The 21,268-nt window shown below is 47.1% G+C and overlaps 1 protein-coding gene across 1 annotated transcript in view; it reads left to right on the forward strand.

The window, feature by feature from the left end:
* The window catches only part of DNAH9 (dynein axonemal heavy chain 9), a 1,435,662-nt gene that overhangs the window by 476,087 nt on the left and 938,307 nt on the right, over positions 1 to 21,268 (forward strand). The window contains exon 27 of the mRNA XM_086930591.1: positions 13,533 to 13,689. Coding sequence (XP_086786717.1) covers positions 13,533 to 13,689 — 157 coding nt within the window. The remainder of the gene's footprint in view (positions 1 to 13,532; positions 13,690 to 21,268) is intronic.

Consider the following 21,268-nt stretch of genomic DNA (forward strand, 5'->3'; position numbering starts at 1 on the left):
TCCCTGACCATCTGAGACATACGACAAACCTTACATACTTTAAAAAACACCTAAAAACCTTTTTATTCAAGCAAGTCACGTAATCCATATGTCTTTTCTTGGCATCTCTCGTTTCTGACACTGAACTTCTCTCGCGCCAGGACAGTCTCGACTAGCAGTGCGCGTTATAAGAAATATATAACATATAACATAACATATAACATGTATGAAATATATTGCCATTGGGCGATATGAACCATTAGGCAGTGCTTTCCTCCATGAGACATGGTCTTTACCATACACTTACAGATGTCTTAAGGATGGGAATGAAGTGAATCTGAATGGTGAAGAGTGTACACAGTCCCCGGACCGCTCACTTATTTGCAGACACATCCAGTTGCATGGTTCTTGCAATCAGGACAAACCGAATTTGGCCTGTGTTTTGAAAGGTACCCCAGTTCCAGCAATAGTTCCCACGTTCACGTTGATGTCCAACGGTAGTTATTTACTTTTAAATAACGAGTGTTGTTGTGGGTTAGAGGCTGGAATCGGATATGTGGTTACAGTGTCTGAAAGAGTCGTTTGCTGTAAGAATGTGTTGTATCCACCCACGCATGGGAATTCAGAAGTTTTAATTTGGCCGAGAATACCAACCTTGAGAGCTGAATTCAATGGTTTAGGCCGTATAAGAGCCCTTTTGTCTCAAAAACAGGTGGCCCTGAGCTCTGCCCGTGAAACTTATGTCCTTCACATTGCAAACACACGCACAGAAGTACAAGCTCTTTTAAGTACTGATTTGCCGTTTCATTTTTGCGAGCTGGTTCATCAGATCTTTAATGCCTCCTCCACATCCAACCTCGCTCATTTTTTTAAAATGGTTAGCAGTGGTCTTGTGACTACATTTGAAAAAGTATTTGGTATAATCCCTGCGTTCTTTCATTCTATATTCGCTAGTCTGTTTGGCGGATTTCCTGTTTTGCTGGCTTTGGCTGCAGGCGTTCTGGTGATATTTTATTTCATAAAACATGGATGCCCATCCTGCGCAAGGAAACGCACAGCACCTACTGATGCAGTTTCGCAACCGGATGCTTGATTATTATGGATCCCTGCCGCTTGCGACTTTAAGCACGGCTTTTGGATTATCTTTCAGATTTTCCTATTTCACCTGTGTCCAGCCTGTGTTTCATTGCCTGAGCTGTGATTTCGACTGGGCCATTGATTTGTGTCTCTGTTTACCGACTTCTCCTGACGTCGACTTTGATCAGCTGATGTCCCCCGTAGTGGCTCATGAGTTGGTCTGTTCTGGCGAAAGGGTTATGGCTGTGGCAGCGATGCATGGACTAATGGGTCAGTGGGACATATTCGCAGCAGCGCATGACTTTCTGGCACAAAGCGTTCTCGAGAACCCACTGAGTTGTCCTCTGATGATACTAGAGGATTCAGTACTGGAGGAGCACGTATGTTCTTTCCCATTGCTTAATTGGATGGCTGAACTGTTTTCGGATGATGACAGTGATTTCATGTTGGAAGCTGTTGCTACATATTTTGCATATTCATTCAACGAGGGATGACTTTGAATACTTCCATCTATATGGCACGTGACTTTTTAGTAATTCTGAATGGTGCCAATTTCAATACGAACATTCGAATTTTTTCATATGTTAAAGGCCTGTTTATCATATTTAGGCCTCAAGTTCGACTTTTTATATTTTGTGTGGCCACTATAGGCATTCATACATAGTTTTTGTAATTTTAAATTTTACATGCATTACATACATTTAGCTTGGCTCAATATCATTGAACTCTGCTTTCAAGTCTTGCCTCTCATAGTGTAATGGCTTATATATTTGTCTTTTGACCGTCCTCGGACCATTGGGGGGGTGTCATATGGTTATTACGTTCCCATAGGTTGTGTTAAGTTAGCATGTGCTTGTTAAAAGTTTAAACGCCATCTTTTCTTTCTGCTTCGGTTTGCACACGACACCTACTTGTTATTACAGCTTTTAACCTAGAAGAAAGATTTGATTTACTTCAGAATAATATATTATTGCACTGATATCAGTCGTGCCTGGAACATTTGGAACAACTGTCTGCACACTGAGAGCTGCACACTCTAACACAAGGTTATTGTAGGCCTGATCCTCGCACTACGTTAGTCATAACACAAATAATGTTTGTGCCAACTTTGGGCTTTACGTGAGTTCAAGATACAGTTACAGGAAATTCTAAACACACTTGATGCTGGACATGCTGAGAGCTGGTAGCTGTTGATGTGATCTCCTACTACTGAGAATTTGAGGTATGGGCTCGCCCAGCTAAAGCCCAAATGAGACCTTCTTAGATATAATATAATATGCTAATTAGGGTGCGCGAAATATAGGTGATACAGAATTCTATAGATTTTGCATCATAATATGTTATCACAGTTTGCTTACTATGGATTAGTGACTATGCTGCTGACTCTGATTGTTATAATATGTATGTTGATATTATACAAGATACTGCGTTTGAGAATGTTGCATTGAAAAAATAAACATTTCAAACTTGCACGTGTTCTCATTGCCTCCCAGTTTCGGTTTGGAATGATAATATAATGAAAGAGTGTTCATGTGTTCCACGATACCTGAGGTATTCTAAGTTCATGTTCTGGATTGTCTAAGACATCGGGAAGTATTTACTGCCGATGAGATACTGTAGCTAGCCTGGTAAGGGGATTTCTGAAACATAGGTGGGTTTTGGGTCACCCTGACTCACCTAGGTTCTAAGTCTCTGAGCACAGTTCTGTGAGAGAACGGAAACCCTGCGACACCAAGAGGAGGTCACAGGTAAATGTAAATGTAAATGTAAATGTAGATGTACAGGAATTTATATAGCGCAAATCACCGAGCGGTTTCTAAGCGCTTGCTTAGGGAACCCTTCTTGGTATTCCCCTGTGAGATAACCCCGGCAGGGTATCCGCAAGGTGAAAGCCAGGCATCCCGCCGCGAGGGGCCGTTGTGGAGATTAAGCAAGCTATTGCCCAGAGTCGCAGAGTGTGAACCCGTGAATCGAGTAGGCACCGGAGCGAGAATTGTCGAGTCCATGGACATTTTAGGACTCAAGACCCCACCGACCCGGGAATTGAACCCTGGTCCCGGGCTGACCTCTGCCTCCTCTAACCAGTGAGCCACACTTCTCCACCAGGTGGGAATTACAGAGGTAAAACCCTGCAACAAGGATGTTCCCAGTGTCACTCAAGTGTTTCTGTGTATCCCCAACCTGGAACACCCATGGAAAAGCTACATTAGCCTGGCTCTTGTCTTTTTACTACCACTGCACTTATTCATAATGGTACATATTCCCAGGCCTAGCAAACTCTGTGGTGGCAGATCATCCCTGGCAATTGAGGTTGGGGAGGCGCTCCAGGCAAAAATAAGCTGATGGATATTCTGAGTGCACTGAATAGCATATGTCACTCCAAGAATCAAGATGGGTGCCCTGGAAACAACTTAACAAACAAGTCCACTCTGTCGTTCAAATTGGACAATTAAATCCTAGACCTGGGTGACATATATCACTCTCCACACAGGCATTTGCCATTGCCTAATGCGCGCATAACCAGTACTTTACCATCTTCTCCACCATCTTTTGGTCTAAAGAATATTTCATCAGCTTGCAACCAAGGGGTCAGAAGGCCAAGCCTCCTGCCCAACCAATTCTCACCATTATGGCCACAATGTGTAAGACCCTCGATATAGTAACTATGGATTTAACTGCCCAGCCCATGAAAATGGATGAACAGACTGTGATTTTGCATGCCATTGTCAACCACTTCTCCAAAGCTGGCAATAGAATGCGCGCAATGGAAGAGGCGGTCTCAGATTCACAATTGAGTTGTCATAAAGCGGATGACATATACAATTGTGCAGCAATCCTTTTCAAATTAGCAAGGTCCTGGAAGTCATCAAATCTATTTTAGCAGACTGAAAAAAAAAACTTGGGGAGGCAAAAACACTTAAGCCAGCCCCTAAGTCAGCCTCTCTATAACCAGTTGGTGACATCAAAACCTACTAATTACCTGCCTCTTAAAAGCTGGACATCAAGTATTCCATTATCTCCACCTGCAGCAAGCCACTGAATGTCTCGAATGTAGAAATCCTCAACTCTCTGAAGTGTGGTAACAGGTTCGAAGGGGGCCTAAAAATCAGGCCCTAGTCTATGAAAAAAGGTAGAGAAAAGGGTTATACAAAATGTTCCAAAAACCTAGTAAGCAGCAAAGATCTTCGGTCTCTCTTCTGCCACCTAATTCAAATCTGATTCATGTAGGAACTGTGTCACTAAGGGAAGTCGGGTAATATAGTCTCTCAAGGTCCAAGTGCAGACCCAATTCACCCCAGGGGGTGCCAGCCATGGCAAACTCAGTTCACTTAGGTGCATCCAGCTCTCCACCAAAATGCGATGCAACTTGTAAAATACATACTCACATACAGAGAACCCCCACAGGACTAAGAGCTCATATGTCCCCCCCCCCCTCCTAGTCACTCTCATCTGTTTTACCAAGAACAAAGCATATTTCAGTTAATAATTTCCCCCAAGTGTCATTCTACCGAATACCAGCTAATGATGATCTGGGGACAAGACCTCTCCCAAAGCAGGAAATATCTTACCAAAATGTTGGAAGACCTTTCAATATCAATGATGAATTGCTGGACACCTCTGTTCAATTCTATAAACCTACCCTGCATTGTAGCTAAGTGTTTTCTTTTGATTTTACCCCCACTTATTGGTCCAGGAGTCCCTAGGATATCTTACATTGAGCCAACCTTATAAAACTCGTTAATTCATTACAGGGTCTAGGAGGAATGAATTTCCGTGATCTGGATAGGGTTGGCTTTACTACCTCAGGGCTCCTTACCCAGTAGGCCCTGAGATAGGTAGTCGAGATTTGGTAGCAGAAGGGGTCTTCGAAACATTGTTTGTAGTAAATCCATCAAGTCTGCCAAGAATCCACACAGCCTCTTAAATCTGCAAACGGACCAAGCTCCTCCCCTAGCAGTACGTCTCTTTTGGCTACAAACAGCGATAAGCTTAGAGTAACTATTTGTGCTGTTGAAATCAAAGATTGATCCACGACTCATCCTCCTGATGCAGCTGGTCAAATCACCCCTTTCCAACTAGACCCTTCTACGTTGTTTCAACTGCACTTGCAGCTAGTCACCCAAGGTCCTAAACTTCTCTACTCCAATACTTCTGACCTGTGCCTCAATCACAACCACAATTACAATCACACATACAACTTCAATCACAAAAACAGAGCATAGGAGTTATGTTGTGCTCGAAAGCTGAGCGGGCAAAACTAAATAAGCCGCTGGAATTTAATTCAGACATCTATCTAGCATGTAAGAAGAGTTAGTGAAGTGCGTGCAGCCCATATTATCAACTTCTATTGTCCCCTGGTGCTATGAAGAACTGCTGCGCTATCATCAATGACCTGAAGCTGTATATCACCATATTAAAGGCTGGACTTCTTGATGTTAAGCCTTCTTGCAGCAAAAACATCACACCACATTTCTTAATTGTTTGTGGTGACTTTATTACCAGTCCTGACTCAACGATGCTGGGTGTGGAGATGCACATGGAGGAGTCCATATAGGGGTTTCCCCAACTGGACATCCTAAAAATAAGATCTTCCAAGCATGGCAGAATTTTAAGCAACCTCCTACACAGGAACGAATTGCGGTCCATGAATGGTCACACTATATCAGACTGTCCTGGTCATTATGCAATTCAGCTAGCTTGATTGACTGCATATTTATGGACATGGAATCCTGGTATATCAACACTGACATGACCATCATCAGGCGGCTAGAAAGTGACCATGACCCTTTAGTGGCTACTCTAAATCTATGTTTTGAGCTTGGTTTGGGACCAGAAGTGGCCAATATCTACATCTCAACTAATTTAATCATTGCGCCAGGCAGTAAAAACATCATGTGGCCGGTCAGTCGCTCTGTCAATAAATTTCATCATCATTAATCACTGGAAGCAAGAAAGGTGATGACCTCTTACTGCAACAAGGCCAAATTGATCCAATTGCTCCATTCAGATTGTATACCTTCCTTAGAACCCCAGCTAGCATTAATTAGTAGTCCACTCTCACGTTGCCATCTAGATTCTAAAGGCAGTATCCAAATCGCTTGGATTGAGAAAGAGTGTCTCAAACTAAAGTCCACACTAGTATCAGTCCTATACTCAAGAAAGAACTCCTTATTATGTGAATCTCATTTTTGTCACTGAGGAAGGAAGATAAACACATGATTAAATTCAAAAAATGGAACTTGCATGTTAAGGCCTGGTCGAAACTTATGGAGGCAATCCAAGGTAACAACACAAATTTGCTTTGGAAATGAATCAGGTGGGGCTCTGATGGTGCCCTGGGAAATCTGTCTCCGGCATTATGGCACAGGTCTTGATTGACCCTTTTACTGATGTCTATCATCCCACATGGTGCAGGCAGACAATTAAAAAGGGGACACAGCCTTCCTTATGCCATTGCTGAAGATCTTCCACTGTCTGATGCTGTAATGCCACTTGTGACCACTCCGGGCATCAAGAGCTTAGAATTTGTGGAAAGTGAAGTCTATACTGCCATTCTGAGCCTGAAATGTTTGAAGGTTCCTTGCCTCTACCAAATTCCATCTGACACCTATTGTAACAATCTAACCACCTGGGTTTCAATTCTAACTGTTGTCTACAATGCAGTTTGGGAATATAGAAAAGTCCAAGCTTCCTGGAGAGCTGCAGTCATTGTTCCCCTACAGATGTACGTTGTTACAACGCATGCTTTTAGCACGCATTCTGTAACAACGCAGTTTTTATAACGCATTCTTTTACAACGCATAATACAAAGGGGTGTTGGATAGTGAATATTTTAATTTACTATTCCAACACCAGTAGGGAAGGTGTTGGATAGTAAATTAAAATTATTCCCTATCCTTGAGCGCCCCCCAGAGTCATACGTTGTAATAGAATGCGATTTAAAAACCGTGTTGTAATAGCACTGCGTGCTAAAAGTTGCGTCTAAACGACATTCCCCTTCCCCTTCACAAAAAAGGTCCCGGGAGGGTTCTAGAGAGTTATCGTTTGATATCTCTTTTGGAGAGTGCAGGAAAATCTGTGCAAAATTACTTCTAACTTGATCAGAGTCTTGGGTTGAGGACCAAAATATCTTGTCGGCTTTCAAGTCACAAGGCACAATGGACCAAGCAGCAAGTTGTACTCAATCTGTTCGAAATACACCATTAAACATTGGGTTCTTTTATTAATATTTATAGACCTCAGAACAGCCTTTGACTCTGTAGATAGGCTGGCTCTTTGGCACACCCCCGGAGGAGCAAGGTGTCAAAACTAAGCTTCTGCATGGCAGAAGGGTGCTTCACCAGAGTAAAACAGCAGTTCTGAGATGTGGCCCCAGGGGAGAGAGAACACAAAGCTGTGTTATAGAACTGGGTGAGTGTGGACTCGCACTGCTATTATTTAATTAATTCATCAATAATGTGGGCAATCATCTGCTAGCCTTAAATCTGGATGTTCGCATGATTGGGGGAATAAAACTCCATCCTTTTTTTGCTGATTATGCCATTCTGCTGGCCTGCGCAGAACGTTCCATGCTTAAACTACTTGAAGGCTTCGCGTACTATTGTTCCAAAAAGAATCTTAAAATAAACATCCTTAAAACCCAAATATACGAAGGTTGATTCTCGTTGCAGCTTGAACCAACCAGCCACTACAACAGTGTGACTGCTATGATCACCTAGGGATAAGGTTTGACTCCAATTTAACTTGGGACAAACAGCAGAAAAGGAGCAAAATGAGCATGCTCTAGCAGTCAAATACTGTTCCCCGCTTCAGCGGTAGTGTTGAGTGGAGAGCTATTAAGGTAGTACTCTGAGCGTACCAAGTCAAGGCACTTGCAGCAGACTTATTTGGAGTTGAAATTTGGGGGTTTAGCAAGACAGTAGGCCCCCAGAAAAGCGAAAATAACTTTCTATGCTGTTTGTTACTGTTTGTGCTGGGACCCCAATGGCAGCTCTTATTTATGAGCTGACCTTGAACAACATCAAAGCCATTGCGGCCCTAAAATAAGTCCTGTTGTGGTACCGAATTTGGTCCAAACCGAGTTTATCAATCTAGCTCAAAACAATCTGTGAACTTTGGGAGAACAGCCATTCTTACAAGATACCATGGCTCAAACATACTGGTAATACCCTCAACAACATAGGTTGCTACGAATACTGGACCAATCCGGAGACCACGGGTGTCTCAACCCTATATAGACTAAAGGGGCGCTATTGGTCATGGACCTCCAACCAACTCCAAGGAAAATTGTTGTTTAACCTGCGGGGAATTAAACCTGCTTTTCGTTTCTGGAAGTATATCACTCATATATTTCCACAGATAAATAGAGCATTTTATATAAAGTTCTGGCTAGTATTCCTCCCTGCAAAGTTCTGCACAGAGAACTAATCGAACCATTAATTCCACCTGTCCCTGCTTGCTAGGTGTATTGAGACTCTCACACACTTTATGCTGCTATGCTACCTTTCTTTGTTAGCAAGGAGGGGATTCCTTTATCCCCTTAAAAAATATTTGGCATCAGACATTACAATGCCGCCATGCACTTTTGTTTAAGAGAGGACATTATTACCTTTTAGACCCTGTATCCTCATAAATCTGCGAAGCTTGGAAAGTTGCACAGCCATGCATTAGACAAAATAATGTTTGAGTTTTTATACTGCCCTCAAGTTGAAAACATATTTCAACCAACCTGCAATTTACTGTACATAGCACTTTACCTGGCACTCTGTTAAATGCCCGGTCCAGGCTAAGCCCAATCAGTTTGTAGTTGACCTTGTTGTCTCGTGCATTTTTGCATGAAGCCAATTGATTTATTGTTTTCACTTTTAGACTTTCTTTACTTCTATTGTATTAATACATTAGTTAGTATAATGCTTGAGTGATGAAGTGTTTTAATGGCAGTATCATATTGTTATTATATCATTTTTAACTTTGTCCATTTAAAGTTTTTAAAACGTACCACACACACCACACAATAACTTACACACACCATTTGTGTTGCTAATTACTAGTTTATATCTACTATTACAGTTTTATGAATATCACGTACATTTTTATCATTGTTTACCGTATATTGTAAGGCTTACAACTATATGCTGACAGAATTAAATAATTGTATGTCCACAAATGTACATGTGTGTGCGTGTTCTCAAACTTCCAAGGCAACCCATGCCAAGCAGCTCGCACTGAGTGGACTTTACTACTGGGAACTTCTCCACATTCATGGTGGCGCAATATGCACTAGAAAATTTATTTACACCCAGCAGGAATTCCTTTATGGACGTCTGGCAGGTAAATAAATGGTGAATGTGGTTATAAAATTGATTTGCAACCACATTTTCAATTGTGCACAGGGTCCAAAATACTTCAGAGGTCTGACACATCCCTTTTTTAACTGGTACACAAAATAATATATAAGTAGGTCTAAAGATAATGCTGAATCTTGCTTTTGAAGAACTCTGTCTTCAATGTTCATGGTCATGCTGGTCATGTGATGGCCGAATTGAACGTTTGGGTGCATTACATATCCTTCCCGAAAAAGGTTAATTTGCTTGATTTCATTGCCTTCCAATCTAAATTCCCATTATGATTTTCTTTCTGGTAGAACAAAGTTCATCGAAAGTACACTTCTATTTTCCAGCATTTTGTTTCTGTTCGAGGTGGGCACATGTTTCCTGCTAGACAGACGCATCAGTTATAGCAAATACTCACAATTAAGTTCAGAATGTTTGCCTGAATCCAGTTGCCGTCATATGTTTTTTTATTAAGTAGCCAATAATCTATTTTCTGCATATTTGTATTTTTTGTACTGTTAGACTCTCACTATCCCCTCATGTGACATCTTATCCTTCGACTACCCTATGCCAACTAATTCCCAGGCTGGAGCCCTTGCATTTGAGCCATACTGGAGAAAATCCATACATTTACCCAAAGGGACTAATGTATATATAAATAAACCTATTTTAGAAGCTAATATTTTTCTTCCATTTAAGATATTATGTAACCTGCCAAATTTCATCAAGGGTACATTCTGTTTCTATAGAAAACTCTCTCAATACATCAATAATCATAATCCTTTACTTTGGAAGCCATCTCCTGATTTCAAAAGAATAATTGGCCATGCACCCCCCTTACGAATTCTACTCATATGGAAATATTTACCTTGAAAGCTAAGGCCACAAAGCAGCTTGCTGAGTGCTGCAAAGTCATCCTTTGCCGTGGGCACACCCCAACCTTTTGCTGACTGGTACTGGTAGTAACTGACTCTGCCTGACCCTGGGCTCTGCTTCAGCAGGCCCAGGGCCAGTGCTATGCTGAAAATACTTAGAATACAGGGAACACACCAACATAAACTAGGGTACACTAAGGGTTGGGGTACCCCTATGATTGGCATGACCTGCCCCATCGGGCCCTAGTACAGATTAGGGCAGGGGGTTTGAAACTACCTATCAGTCCCTAATATAAATAGGGCATGGCAGTTTAGAGGCCAGCAGACCTTTCTGCACTTGCATGTGTGCACTGCTGAAGCCTGGGGTGCTTTTAAAAGTGGATCTGTGTGGCAGGACTGCTTTTAAAAAGTAAATTGTGCCTAAAGTTGACATTTGTGTTTGGGGAACTTAACAAATGGATAACCTACAATGTTTTGGCATATTAGAAACCCCCAGGGTATCCCCTAGGAGTCCCAGGGGTGGGGACAGGTATTTACAAGGTGGACCCTTATGAAATGAGTTTTATTTGCCCTGGGTTTAGTAGTGAATTTTCACATTTCACTCCCAACATTGCGATAAAGTGCTGTCAAAATTCGACTTTGATGTTAGGGGCACTGTGGAGGAAGGATCTGCAATATTTCTACAGATTCAGAATCCCTAAAGTCTCCCCGGTTTGTTCCATGGGGTGGGGGTCCTGTAGATATAGGCGGAGTATTTGTAAAATATGTTTTTATAAGGCCTGGTGCTGGAAAAACAGCCCAAGTCATTTTTGCCTATTGCTAATCCCATACCACATAGGTTAACATGGCAAGAAGTTACTAACTAATACCTCCTGATAGGAGAATGATAGAACTTCCATACAAAGACTTCCCAGAATGGTAGTGATAAATCCAACAATATCATATTGTTGAATTTCTCCTAAAATGTACAGACAAGAAGTTATACTACTTTCTTGTTAGTCGGTCCAGATTCAGCCATCCAGTGGTCTGTCTTGATTGGTCAGAGTTATATGGGTGAGCCTGGCTGCTTTGGAGAGGTGATAAAGATCCCATGGGGTTAACCAGCTCTGCTGGGAGGGCGGTGTGCTGCTACACGGGAATGCCAGAGCAGGGGGAGGAGTCATAAACCATGGCCTTCAAAGGAAAGGGAAAGGCCTCAGTGTCATTTACAACTATACTCTTTTGACCCCAAGCCAGAGCTAGGCTTAAGAAAGGAATGATCAGATGCAAGAGGGGGGAGTCTATGGAAATAAGCCATCCTAGGGGTGTGTTTAGCCAGCTCCTACCTCTCTGCTGGAAAATCACCCATTGTGAATTTGGAGGATTTGGTGCACTCTAGGACAAAATAATGCCCCTCTCTACAGCATGTGGTCATACCTTTGGGGCGTTACCCTGCTCCCATTGGTCAGGAGTGACCTCCTGCTTGACCCAGAGAACTAGGAATACGTATATGAGAGGGGCAGAGCCCTCCAGATCTGCTGCTTGAAACTTAAGAGAATCAGAAGGGTCTGCACTGAAGATTTTGAAGCGCATTACCAAAGGCCAGGACTCTTGAGATTGCGCCTTTTTTGCACCATTTGAAACTACAGCCCTGCGGATCAACCCTGCTTCAAAAGGACTAAAGAGTGGACTCCCTGCAAGCTACAGGTTAACAAAGCTCACCTGGACATCACCACAAAGAACCCCCAGCCTGGAGTACCAGGGGATTTGTAAGGATTTTTTTTCAAGTGGATTGCGGAATTGAAGTCTCACACTTTCAAGGACCCTCTTGGAGATTCCAGAACCTGGGGTTGTGTGTTGGGTACTTTGGGACCTGCAAGAAGAACTTCAGGAAGGAGTTCTAACTGGACCCAGCCTGCTGGAGAAGGCTTCACAGCCTTGGTGAAAAATCCTCCAGAACATGCTAAAGGTGAATGTGTCCCTGTCAGAGCAAACAAAATTACTAAAATGGGCACTGTTGGTTTCTAAGCACTAGAAAGTGACTAATCTTTAAAAATTAATATCTTTGGTTCCCTAAAGTGGATTGTTTTCGTTTTGGTTTCATTTAAAAGATACAAATATTTCCTGTTTCTATAAATTGGTGTTTGATTTCTATTTTGTGTTGTGTCTTAATTATTTACTGATTTGTTTTTTTAAATGCGTTACATACCTGTCTTTGAAGTTAAGACCGCCTGCTCGCAGGTTGAGCGGGTTGAGCATAGGAATCATTTCTAAGACCTAGTCTGAGCCCTATACTGTGTTAGTGGCCTCATTGCCAGTGGCACACCTACATTTCTCCCTGCCAATAATCCATTTCCCAACACTGAGAATTAGGTTTTGTGTAATGTAAGTCTGTATGTTAAGGTTGCCTCGTTCTACACTGTATAGCAAACACATCCAATGAAAGACTTCTCAATTTCAGTAAAGGACAATCAAAAAAATCTTCAATAACATTAAATCTTATTCAGATACATTGCCTAGGGCTGCATGTGGGGATAACGGGGGTCAGCTATGCTGTAGTTTCTACGGACTTTGCTTCACAAGAATCATTTACCCAAGCTACTACTGTTTTTAGTGATTTTAACAAACCTATCATTCCAAGATCTTGATATATTATGGTGCATCCGCATTGAGTTAAAATATATTTGCTTGGCTTACTTTATTGTAACACAACATACAAAAATTTATTTTTTTGGCAGATTCTAAAATAGTCTCTTTTAATTCCCATCCACAACTATGGGAAAGAGATGCATATGTGGTCGGGTAGATTTTTTTTTTTATTATTGAGAGTTACTTTACTTTTGAATACTTAGCAGTATCTATTCATTAACCCCTTCGATGCTTGTGACGGAACGATTCCGTCATCAGTCACGGTTGGGCTGTGCTGATGATGGAATGGTTCCGTCACGGCCAGACCCATTTACATAGGGGCCCAGCACAGCAGGATAATCTCTCTAGCAGCCAAGGTGTTAAGGTACTCAAGTGTTTTCTGCTTTTTTATTGTTGGGTGATGCCACTATTGATAGTTTATCTTGAATAGAGAAGCTGCATTTGAAATTTCAAAGCTTTGAGAAATAAGAACTGCCCTACACCCACTTCGGTCTTGGGGCATGTTCTGTGAGTATGGCTTCATGGCGTGAATTGTATCACATGAACCTAATTAAAAACATGCATACATTTAGATTTTGTTAAGGGATTTATCAGGCCGAGCACTGCATCTGATTCTGATTTCTGTTTTATTTGTTGAAAGGTGTTACATCACATTGACTCAGTCACTGCATCTGACCATGAGTGGTGCTCCAGCAGGGCCTGCAGGAACTGGAAAAACTGAGACCACCAAGGATTTGGGCCGCGCCCTTGGGATTATGGTCTATGTTTTTAACTGTTCTGAACAGATGGACTACAAGGTAATGTCATTTTCTTGGTGGAAGAGCAAGGACCAATGGGATCTGAGTGTATTTTGTCAGTGCTTTTTCTTTGCAGGTCTTTCATCCATGAGGTAGCCCAAGCTGCTGGCCATTTCATAAATGCATCATTTGCAGATGGAGTGAAGTGCCAGGGGTGTATATCTTTTTCTTCTTCTCTCAAGCAGATGGAAGCCAAAGGTTATTGTAAAGTCATATGGTTTTCATGCACTGCATGAATGACATCGGCTTTTTTGTGGTGATGTTCTCAAATTGCACACATCCCTTCTGTTTAGGATCTTTGGGACAGATTTACTAATATTTCACACAGTGCAAAGCAGCAAGAGAACTTGCTGTGCTGCGTTGCGTTAAAGGGGTAGAGCAGGAATGTTCCATATCTACTATGATATGGTGTATTTCTATGTCTCCTAGCACTAGCGCACTTATTGCAGCCTATCTCCAAGGCAGGCCCCCGTGCGCCATTGTGCAAGGATGCCTGACAGGCATTTTCCTCTTTAGATGTGTGCTGCTGAATGCAATCGGACAAGGCAAAGTCGCCGGTAGCAGACATACAACCCGCGCCTCCAGTTGCCGGTTGGAAAGCGTGCACAGGAGAACACATCCCAGTGAGGGTCGCCCGCAAAAGACAAGATGAGCATTTTTTCGGCGTCTGGACTGAGCAGTATATCTCCTTAACCAACACCCCAACAAGTGATGTCCTTATGAGAACACTATAAGTAACGGACGGTGCCTTGTTTGTGAGCTGTATCAACTACCTCTGGCGTCACCACTAGCTAAATTGTGTGGAAGGCTCACGACCACTAAATTGGTGTTGGACTGTGGTCAAATACTTTTTATGTCCATCCAAGTATAGGAGGACCGTGATCATCCAATCAAAAAGGGATTTTGGGTCCACAGCTTTAAAACCACGGTATGAAGGTTGTGTCACATACGTCCTGAGGAAGACCCGCAGGTCGAGGGTCACAGTTACCCCTGTACCCCAAGACGGGTCGAAACGTCGACGCTTCTTTTCATAAACAAATAGGACCACTTTTTACAATCATTATACATGCCAGTTGAGACTGTATAAATGACAAAAATGTAACAAGCAATCAGTGGCCTTATTGTATAATCAGCTGAATTCTCTGCAGCTTTGTTTTTTCAATTTACCCTAATCCTATGTCACTTTTCTGTTGAGGCTTACACCCTTTTTTCTTCAAATCACTTTTTTCTTCTTTTTCTGGCACCCCCTTTTAGAAGCAGGTTGCTCCTCCTTTTTACCGTTCGTTCTTGAAGATGTACAAATGTATATATTTAGTTTTTCGCTGTGCTGGAGTAATTTATTAAAAACTCCTTTTTGGAATAAAAAAGTTTTTTCAGGTGGTTGCTTTTCGTTGAACAATTTTACTGATTAGGTCTACAGAGTAGATTAATTCAAATACTCATCCAGTCATGAAAAATGAACAACTGTGAGCATATGATTTATTGAGCTAATGATTAATCGCGTTTTGGACCATTGTTTTTTCTAACATTGGTGGCCAGCGGAGCGATCCGAATCAACGCGTACCGTACAGAGAGTAACTCACCCCACGACTAAAAACCACAATGACAACCAAAGAGAGCGGATCCACCGAGAAATTCCAGATGGATAAATTGGAGGAGTACAACCATCGAGAGTTAAAACAGTTCTGTATAGAACTAGGCATTGCTACCACCGGTCTGAGCACGAAAGACGACTTCAAGCACGCCATAGAGTCTTGGGCGGAAACCGGGGCCGTCAGACACCGGGACCAAAACGTCGAAGTATCAGAGACCAACACCACTTCTCCCGAAGAACGAAGAGCGGGTCTCTCACAGGAAGAGATCCAAGAAAGAGACAAAACCAGACTCCACGAGTTAGAGTTGGCATGGCTCAAGTTGGACGGAGAGCTAAAACTAGCTGAGCAGAAACTGAACTTGGAACACTTACGGCTCCGAGAAGAGCGGGAAGAAAAGCAAAGACAAAGAGAACTCGAAGAAAAGAGATTGGCGTACGAACACGAGCGCAAGCTAGCTGAAATTGAACTACGAAAACAAAACAAAGAACTAGGGGTGCCCGAGCAACCGCGCACCCCGGGCACTACGGAACAAAAAGTCCACATTCCCAAGGACGTCGTCCGAGAATATTATCGGAACGACGACATACAACAGTGGTTCAAGGCCTATGAGATCGCCATGACCTCCCACCGGATCGATCGAAGTGACTGGGGAGCCGGTCTGTGGGGGAGGTTCGTCAATGAAGGCTGCGATGCCCTGCTACAGCTCCCGGACCATCAAATGACGTCCTATGACCACATGAAGGCCGCCCTCCTCACTAGATATGGACTCACACCCGAGATGTACCGCCAGAGGTTCCGCGATTGCACCCGGATCCCGGGTACAACTTGGGTGGAATATGTGAACTATTTTAGCAGAGCCTTCGAAGGGTGGATCAAGGGCAGCCGAGTCACTACCTACGAGCAACTCTTCAATCTCATTGTATGGGAGCACCTCTCCAACAACTGCTTCGTCGAGCTCAGGCAGCACCTCCTCGACAGTAAACTGACTGACCCTCGGCAGCTCGCCGCTGAGGCTGACCGTTGGGAGAGCACCCGAGTGGGCCGGAGTGGGCCAACCGAGCAGAACCGAAACAACCAAGGTCACCATCGTCCCCGAGGAGGAGGAGGAGGCCAGGGCCGGGGTAAAGATGCCGCCCCAACAGCTCCCGTCAACAACACCCCGCCCCCGGCTGGGCGGGGGAACACTCCGATGCGCCCAGGGTTCCGAGCCAATGTGACGTGCCATCGGTGCCAGCGGGTCGGACACTACGCCAACGACCCAAACTGCCCCAAGAACCAGACTCCCGGCCCCGCCAGGTCGTGGCCGCCGCCCTAGGAGAAGAACAAGCTTCCGAAGAACAGGAAGAATACGAGCAAGAACAGCCTGAGTGGGAACCTGCCGCCATGGTCCTGGCTTGCCTAGGGGGAAGAGACATGGTCCCGCGGGTCCCCCTACCTGCAAACACCAGAAAATATAGCCAGTGGGTGAACATAAATGGACGCAAGGCAGAAGCCCTGCGTGACACAGGGGCCAGTGTGACGGCCGTCCGCTGTCACCTGGTGACCCCGGAACAAATCCTGCCAAACGTCCTTTGCCCTGTCCGATCAGCCGACAATTCCGAGAGCCTATGTCGGATGGCCTGTGTTCCCTTCGAGTGGGGAGGAGTGTCCGGCATGCTGAAAGTGACTGTCCGCGATGATGCCCCCGTGGACTGCCTCCTGGGGAACGATCTCGAGAGCTCCCCGTGGGCGGCCGTTGAAAGGAGAGAACACCTGGGGATGTTGGGCCTCCCCGACTGGGCGTGCGTAACCACCCGGTCCATGGCTGCCCGTGCCATCCCCAGGCCAGAAGAGCCCGAATGGCCAGCACCTCCTCCCCCGATCGCTCCAGAGGAAGACGCCGGCCGCCCTGACCCCCCAGAACAAGCCCCGGAGGAGCCCGCTCAGCCTCAGGACCTTCCAGACCTGGCTCAGTGGCGTCACGAGGGGGGGCCCACCCAAGAACAATTTCGGCAGGAGCAAAAGACCTGTCCCTCCCTCGAGGGACTCCGACAGCAAGCCCTCGCCCAGAGCGCGGGAGACACCGCCGGGGCGCACTGGATCTACTGGGACAACGACCTATTGTACAGCGAGCAGAGAATTGCAGAATTGGGGGCCAGTCGGGTATTGGTGGTACCCCTCCGTTTCAGAGACTTCCTCCTAAACTTGGCCCACGATGTCCCTCTGGCTGGGCACCTGGGGCAAGATAAAACCTACAACCGCCTGGTGACACACTTTTACTGGTCCAAGATGCGAAATGACGTTTCCAACCACTGCCGGGCCTGCCCCACCTGCCAGGCCAGCGGCAAGAGCGGCCGAAAACTCAAGGCCCCCCTGCAGCCATTCCCCGTTGTCACCACCCTGTTCGAACGGGTGGGAATAGACATTGTGGGGCCCCTGGACCCCCGGACAGCACAAGGGCACCGCTTCATCCTGGTCCTGGTGGACCACGCCACCCATTATCCTGAGGCCATCCCCCTCCGAACAGTGACAGCACCAGTAGTAGGACGGGCCTTGATGGAGATCTTCTCGCGAGTGGGCTTCCCCCGAGAGGTCGTCAGTGACCGGGGCACGAACTTTATTTCAAAGTACATGAAATCCCTCTGGCAGCAGTGCGGGGTCACCTACCGTTTCACAACCCCCTATCACCCGCAAGGAAACGGACTGGTCGAGCGGTTCAACCGCACCCTCAAGGGAATGATTATGGGGCTGGAGGAGCCCCTACGCCGCCAGTGGGACGTACTACTACCGTGCCTCCTCTTCGCCTACAGAGAAGTCCCCCAGAAGTCCCTCGGCTTCAGCCCTTTCGAGCTCCTGTACGGGCACCCTGTCCGGGGACCCCTCAGCCTAGTGAAAGAGGAATGGGAGATGGCCCCCCTGAAAACCCCTCCGGATGTCTACAAGTACCTCCTGACCCTCCGCAACCAGACCAGGCGATTCAGGGAGATCGCTAAAGCCAACCTAGAGGCCAGTCAGGAGGACATGAAGAAATGGTACGATCAGCATGCCTCCTCCATTGAGTTCGAACCTGGACAGCAGGTGTGGGTGATGTCCCCCACCGAACCTTGTGCCTTGCAAGATAAATGGACAGGACCCTTCAAGGTGGTCGAACGCAAGGGCCCTGTCACCTATCTCATCGACATGGAGTCCCCCCGAAACCCCCTCCGGGTCCTCCACGCCAACAGACTCAAACCACACTTTGTGCGCTCGGAACTCAGCCTCCTGATGGCCACAGACAGTGGGGTGGAAGAAGACTCCGAGCCCCTCCCTGACCTGCTGAGGACCCGGGAGGGAGATGGATCCGTGGATGGGGTCCGACTCTCCGATGCCCTGACCCCGGAGCAGCGCCAAGGCTGTCGGGCCCTCCTGTTGCAATTTGCGGACCTATTTTCCCTCACCCCCGGGGTCACCCCCTGGTGCCTTCACGACGTGGATACGGGGGACAGCCCCCCTATCCGTCACTGGGCCTATCGAGTTCCGGACCGGGTACGAGCCTGCATCCACGAAGAGGTCACAAAAATGCTCGCACTCGGGGTCATCGAGCCCTCAGACAGCCCCTGGGCCAGCCCGGTCGTACTGGTACCCAAGGCGGCCGCCCCGGGCACTACCCCCGAGCTCCGGTTCTGCGTTGACTATCGGGGTCTGAACGCTGTCACCCGAACCGACGCTCATCCTATCCCCCGAGCAGATGAACTGATCGACCGCATGGGGGCGGCCCGCTACCTAAGCATTTTCGACCTGACAGCGGGCTACTGGCAGATCGGCCTCACCCCCAGGGCCCAAGAACGATCCGCTTTCTCAACCCCGGATGGGCACTACCAGTTCACTGTGATGCCCTTCGGCATGAAGAACGCTCCAGCCACTTTTCAAAGACTTGTGAACCAGGTATTGGCAGGCCTCGAAGACTTCAGCGCTGCCTACCTGGACGATATCGCAGTATACAGCCGCCACTGGTCAGACCACCTCTGCCGCCTCAGAGCGGTCCTACAGGCCCTTCAGCGGGCTGGCCTCACCATCAAGGCCAGCAAATGCCAAATCGGCCAAGGGTCAGTGACCTACCTTGGACACCAAGTGGGGAGCGGTCTGGTGGCCCCTCTCCAACTCAAGATCGCTGCCATCCAGTCCTGGCAGCCCCCGTCACTCAAACTGAGGTACGAGCCTTATTGGGGCTCACGGGGTACTACCGGAGGTTTGTGAAGGACTACGGCAGCATTGTGGGGCCCCTCACGGAACTCACCTCCAAGAAGCAACCCAAAACGGTCAACTGGACCCCCGACTGTCAAGCGGCCTTCGAGAAGCTGAAGGCCGCCATGTGCACCGCCCCGGTGCTCCAGGCCCCCGACTACAGCCGTGAGTTTATAGTCCAGACGGACGCCTCGGACCATGGCATTGGGGCTGTCCTCTCACAGCTTAACTCCGAAGGGATCGACCAGCCAGTGGCCTTCATCAGCCGGCGCCTACTGGCCCGAGAACAGCGCTGGAGTACCATCGAGCGGGAGCCCTTCGCCGTGGTGTCGGCACTCAAGAAACTCCGGCCCTACCTCTTCGGTACTCACTTCCGGGTACAAACAGACCATCGCCCCCTGCAGTGGTTAATGCAGATGCGGGGGGAGAATCCCAAACTACTGCGATGGTCCATCTCCCTGCAAGGGATGGACTTCACTGTGGAGCATCGCCCTGGTCAAGATCATGCCAATGCGGATGGCCTGTCACGCTTTTTCCGCCTCGACGGAGAGAGTCCCCAAGAGGATGGGTGACTCTCCCCGCCTTCAGCTGGGGGGGACGCATGTTGGACAGGCCCCAGAAGGGGGCTCGCTCCCTCCCCGCACGACAGAGCCAGGACACCGACTCTACAGAAGCCACCCTCAGAAGCCACCCGTAACCCGTCCCACACGGGACACCTGCCCCCGAACATCTTCATATCACCGGCCTGGGCACCCACCAGCACCATTGCCCGGGCCCAGCCGCCATCTTGGACACTGCACCACGAGGCCGCGTGGCCTCAGCTCGACCCTAACCCTGGGCCTGGCCAGGCCCCGACATCCCGGCACCACCATCCACCCAGGAGGTGATCGGACCACTTGGCAGGTCAATGGGAGAAAGGAGTGTCGATGGCTCTCCCCCGCCAGGTGCCGATCGCCCCCAGCCTCCCCGAGCGCTGGCTCCACCCCCCTGCTGGGTGTCTGGACTCCCTCATCCCGGACCTCCCGACCTCCAAGTGCGAGGGTCCGGACATCAAAGGGCGCCAGACCTATAACTGGGGCAGCTCCAGAGCAGGAAGGCAGTTGTATCCTGGAGTCGAGAGACACCGTGAAGAACTCATCCTTGACGGACTGCTGGCGCTGCCGCAGCCCTGCCTTGTGAACTGTCGTCCTGCCCGCTGGCGCTGCCGCGGCCTTCTGCAACCTTCATCCTCGTCGGGACCTGCTGGCGCTGCCGCGGCTCGTTGTAACTACCATCTTCGTCGGGACCTGCTGGCGCTGCCGCGGACCGTTGCTGCCTTCGATCTCATCGGGACCTGCTGGCGCTGCCGCGGCCCGTCTGCCTACAACACCGAGCTCGAGGATTGTGAGCTACCCATCATCTCATCGCACCTACCAGATTGGTAACAAGACTGTCCCGCTACCCCCTTTTCCCTCCAAGAGACTAGAAACGAGGGGACCCCTGAGTCCAGACCTCCTTGTACCATTCTACCGTACTTCAGAATTGCTTATAAAGATCGTTAAATCTTATCTTTGTGTGGTATCCATCTGTGGGGGGGAAGTTACTTGTCTGTACGATCGCTGGAGACGGCTCTCCCCGGAGACCTCTCCCCCTGTCCTCGGCCGACCCTCCAGGTCCCGTCTAACATAAATCTTATGTTGCCTTTGTGTCATACAAGGCAACGCAAGCCCTTAAACATCTCTAGTTGGGGCCCTATCTCGGTTCACTGGTCAGCATTTTTATTGCACCATTCTCAGTCTTGA

This window comes from Lissotriton vulgaris, chromosome 7, assembly GCF_964263255.1.
Source record: "Lissotriton vulgaris chromosome 7, aLisVul1.2, whole genome shotgun sequence".
NCBI lineage: Eukaryota > Metazoa > Chordata > Amphibia > Caudata > Salamandridae > Lissotriton > Lissotriton vulgaris.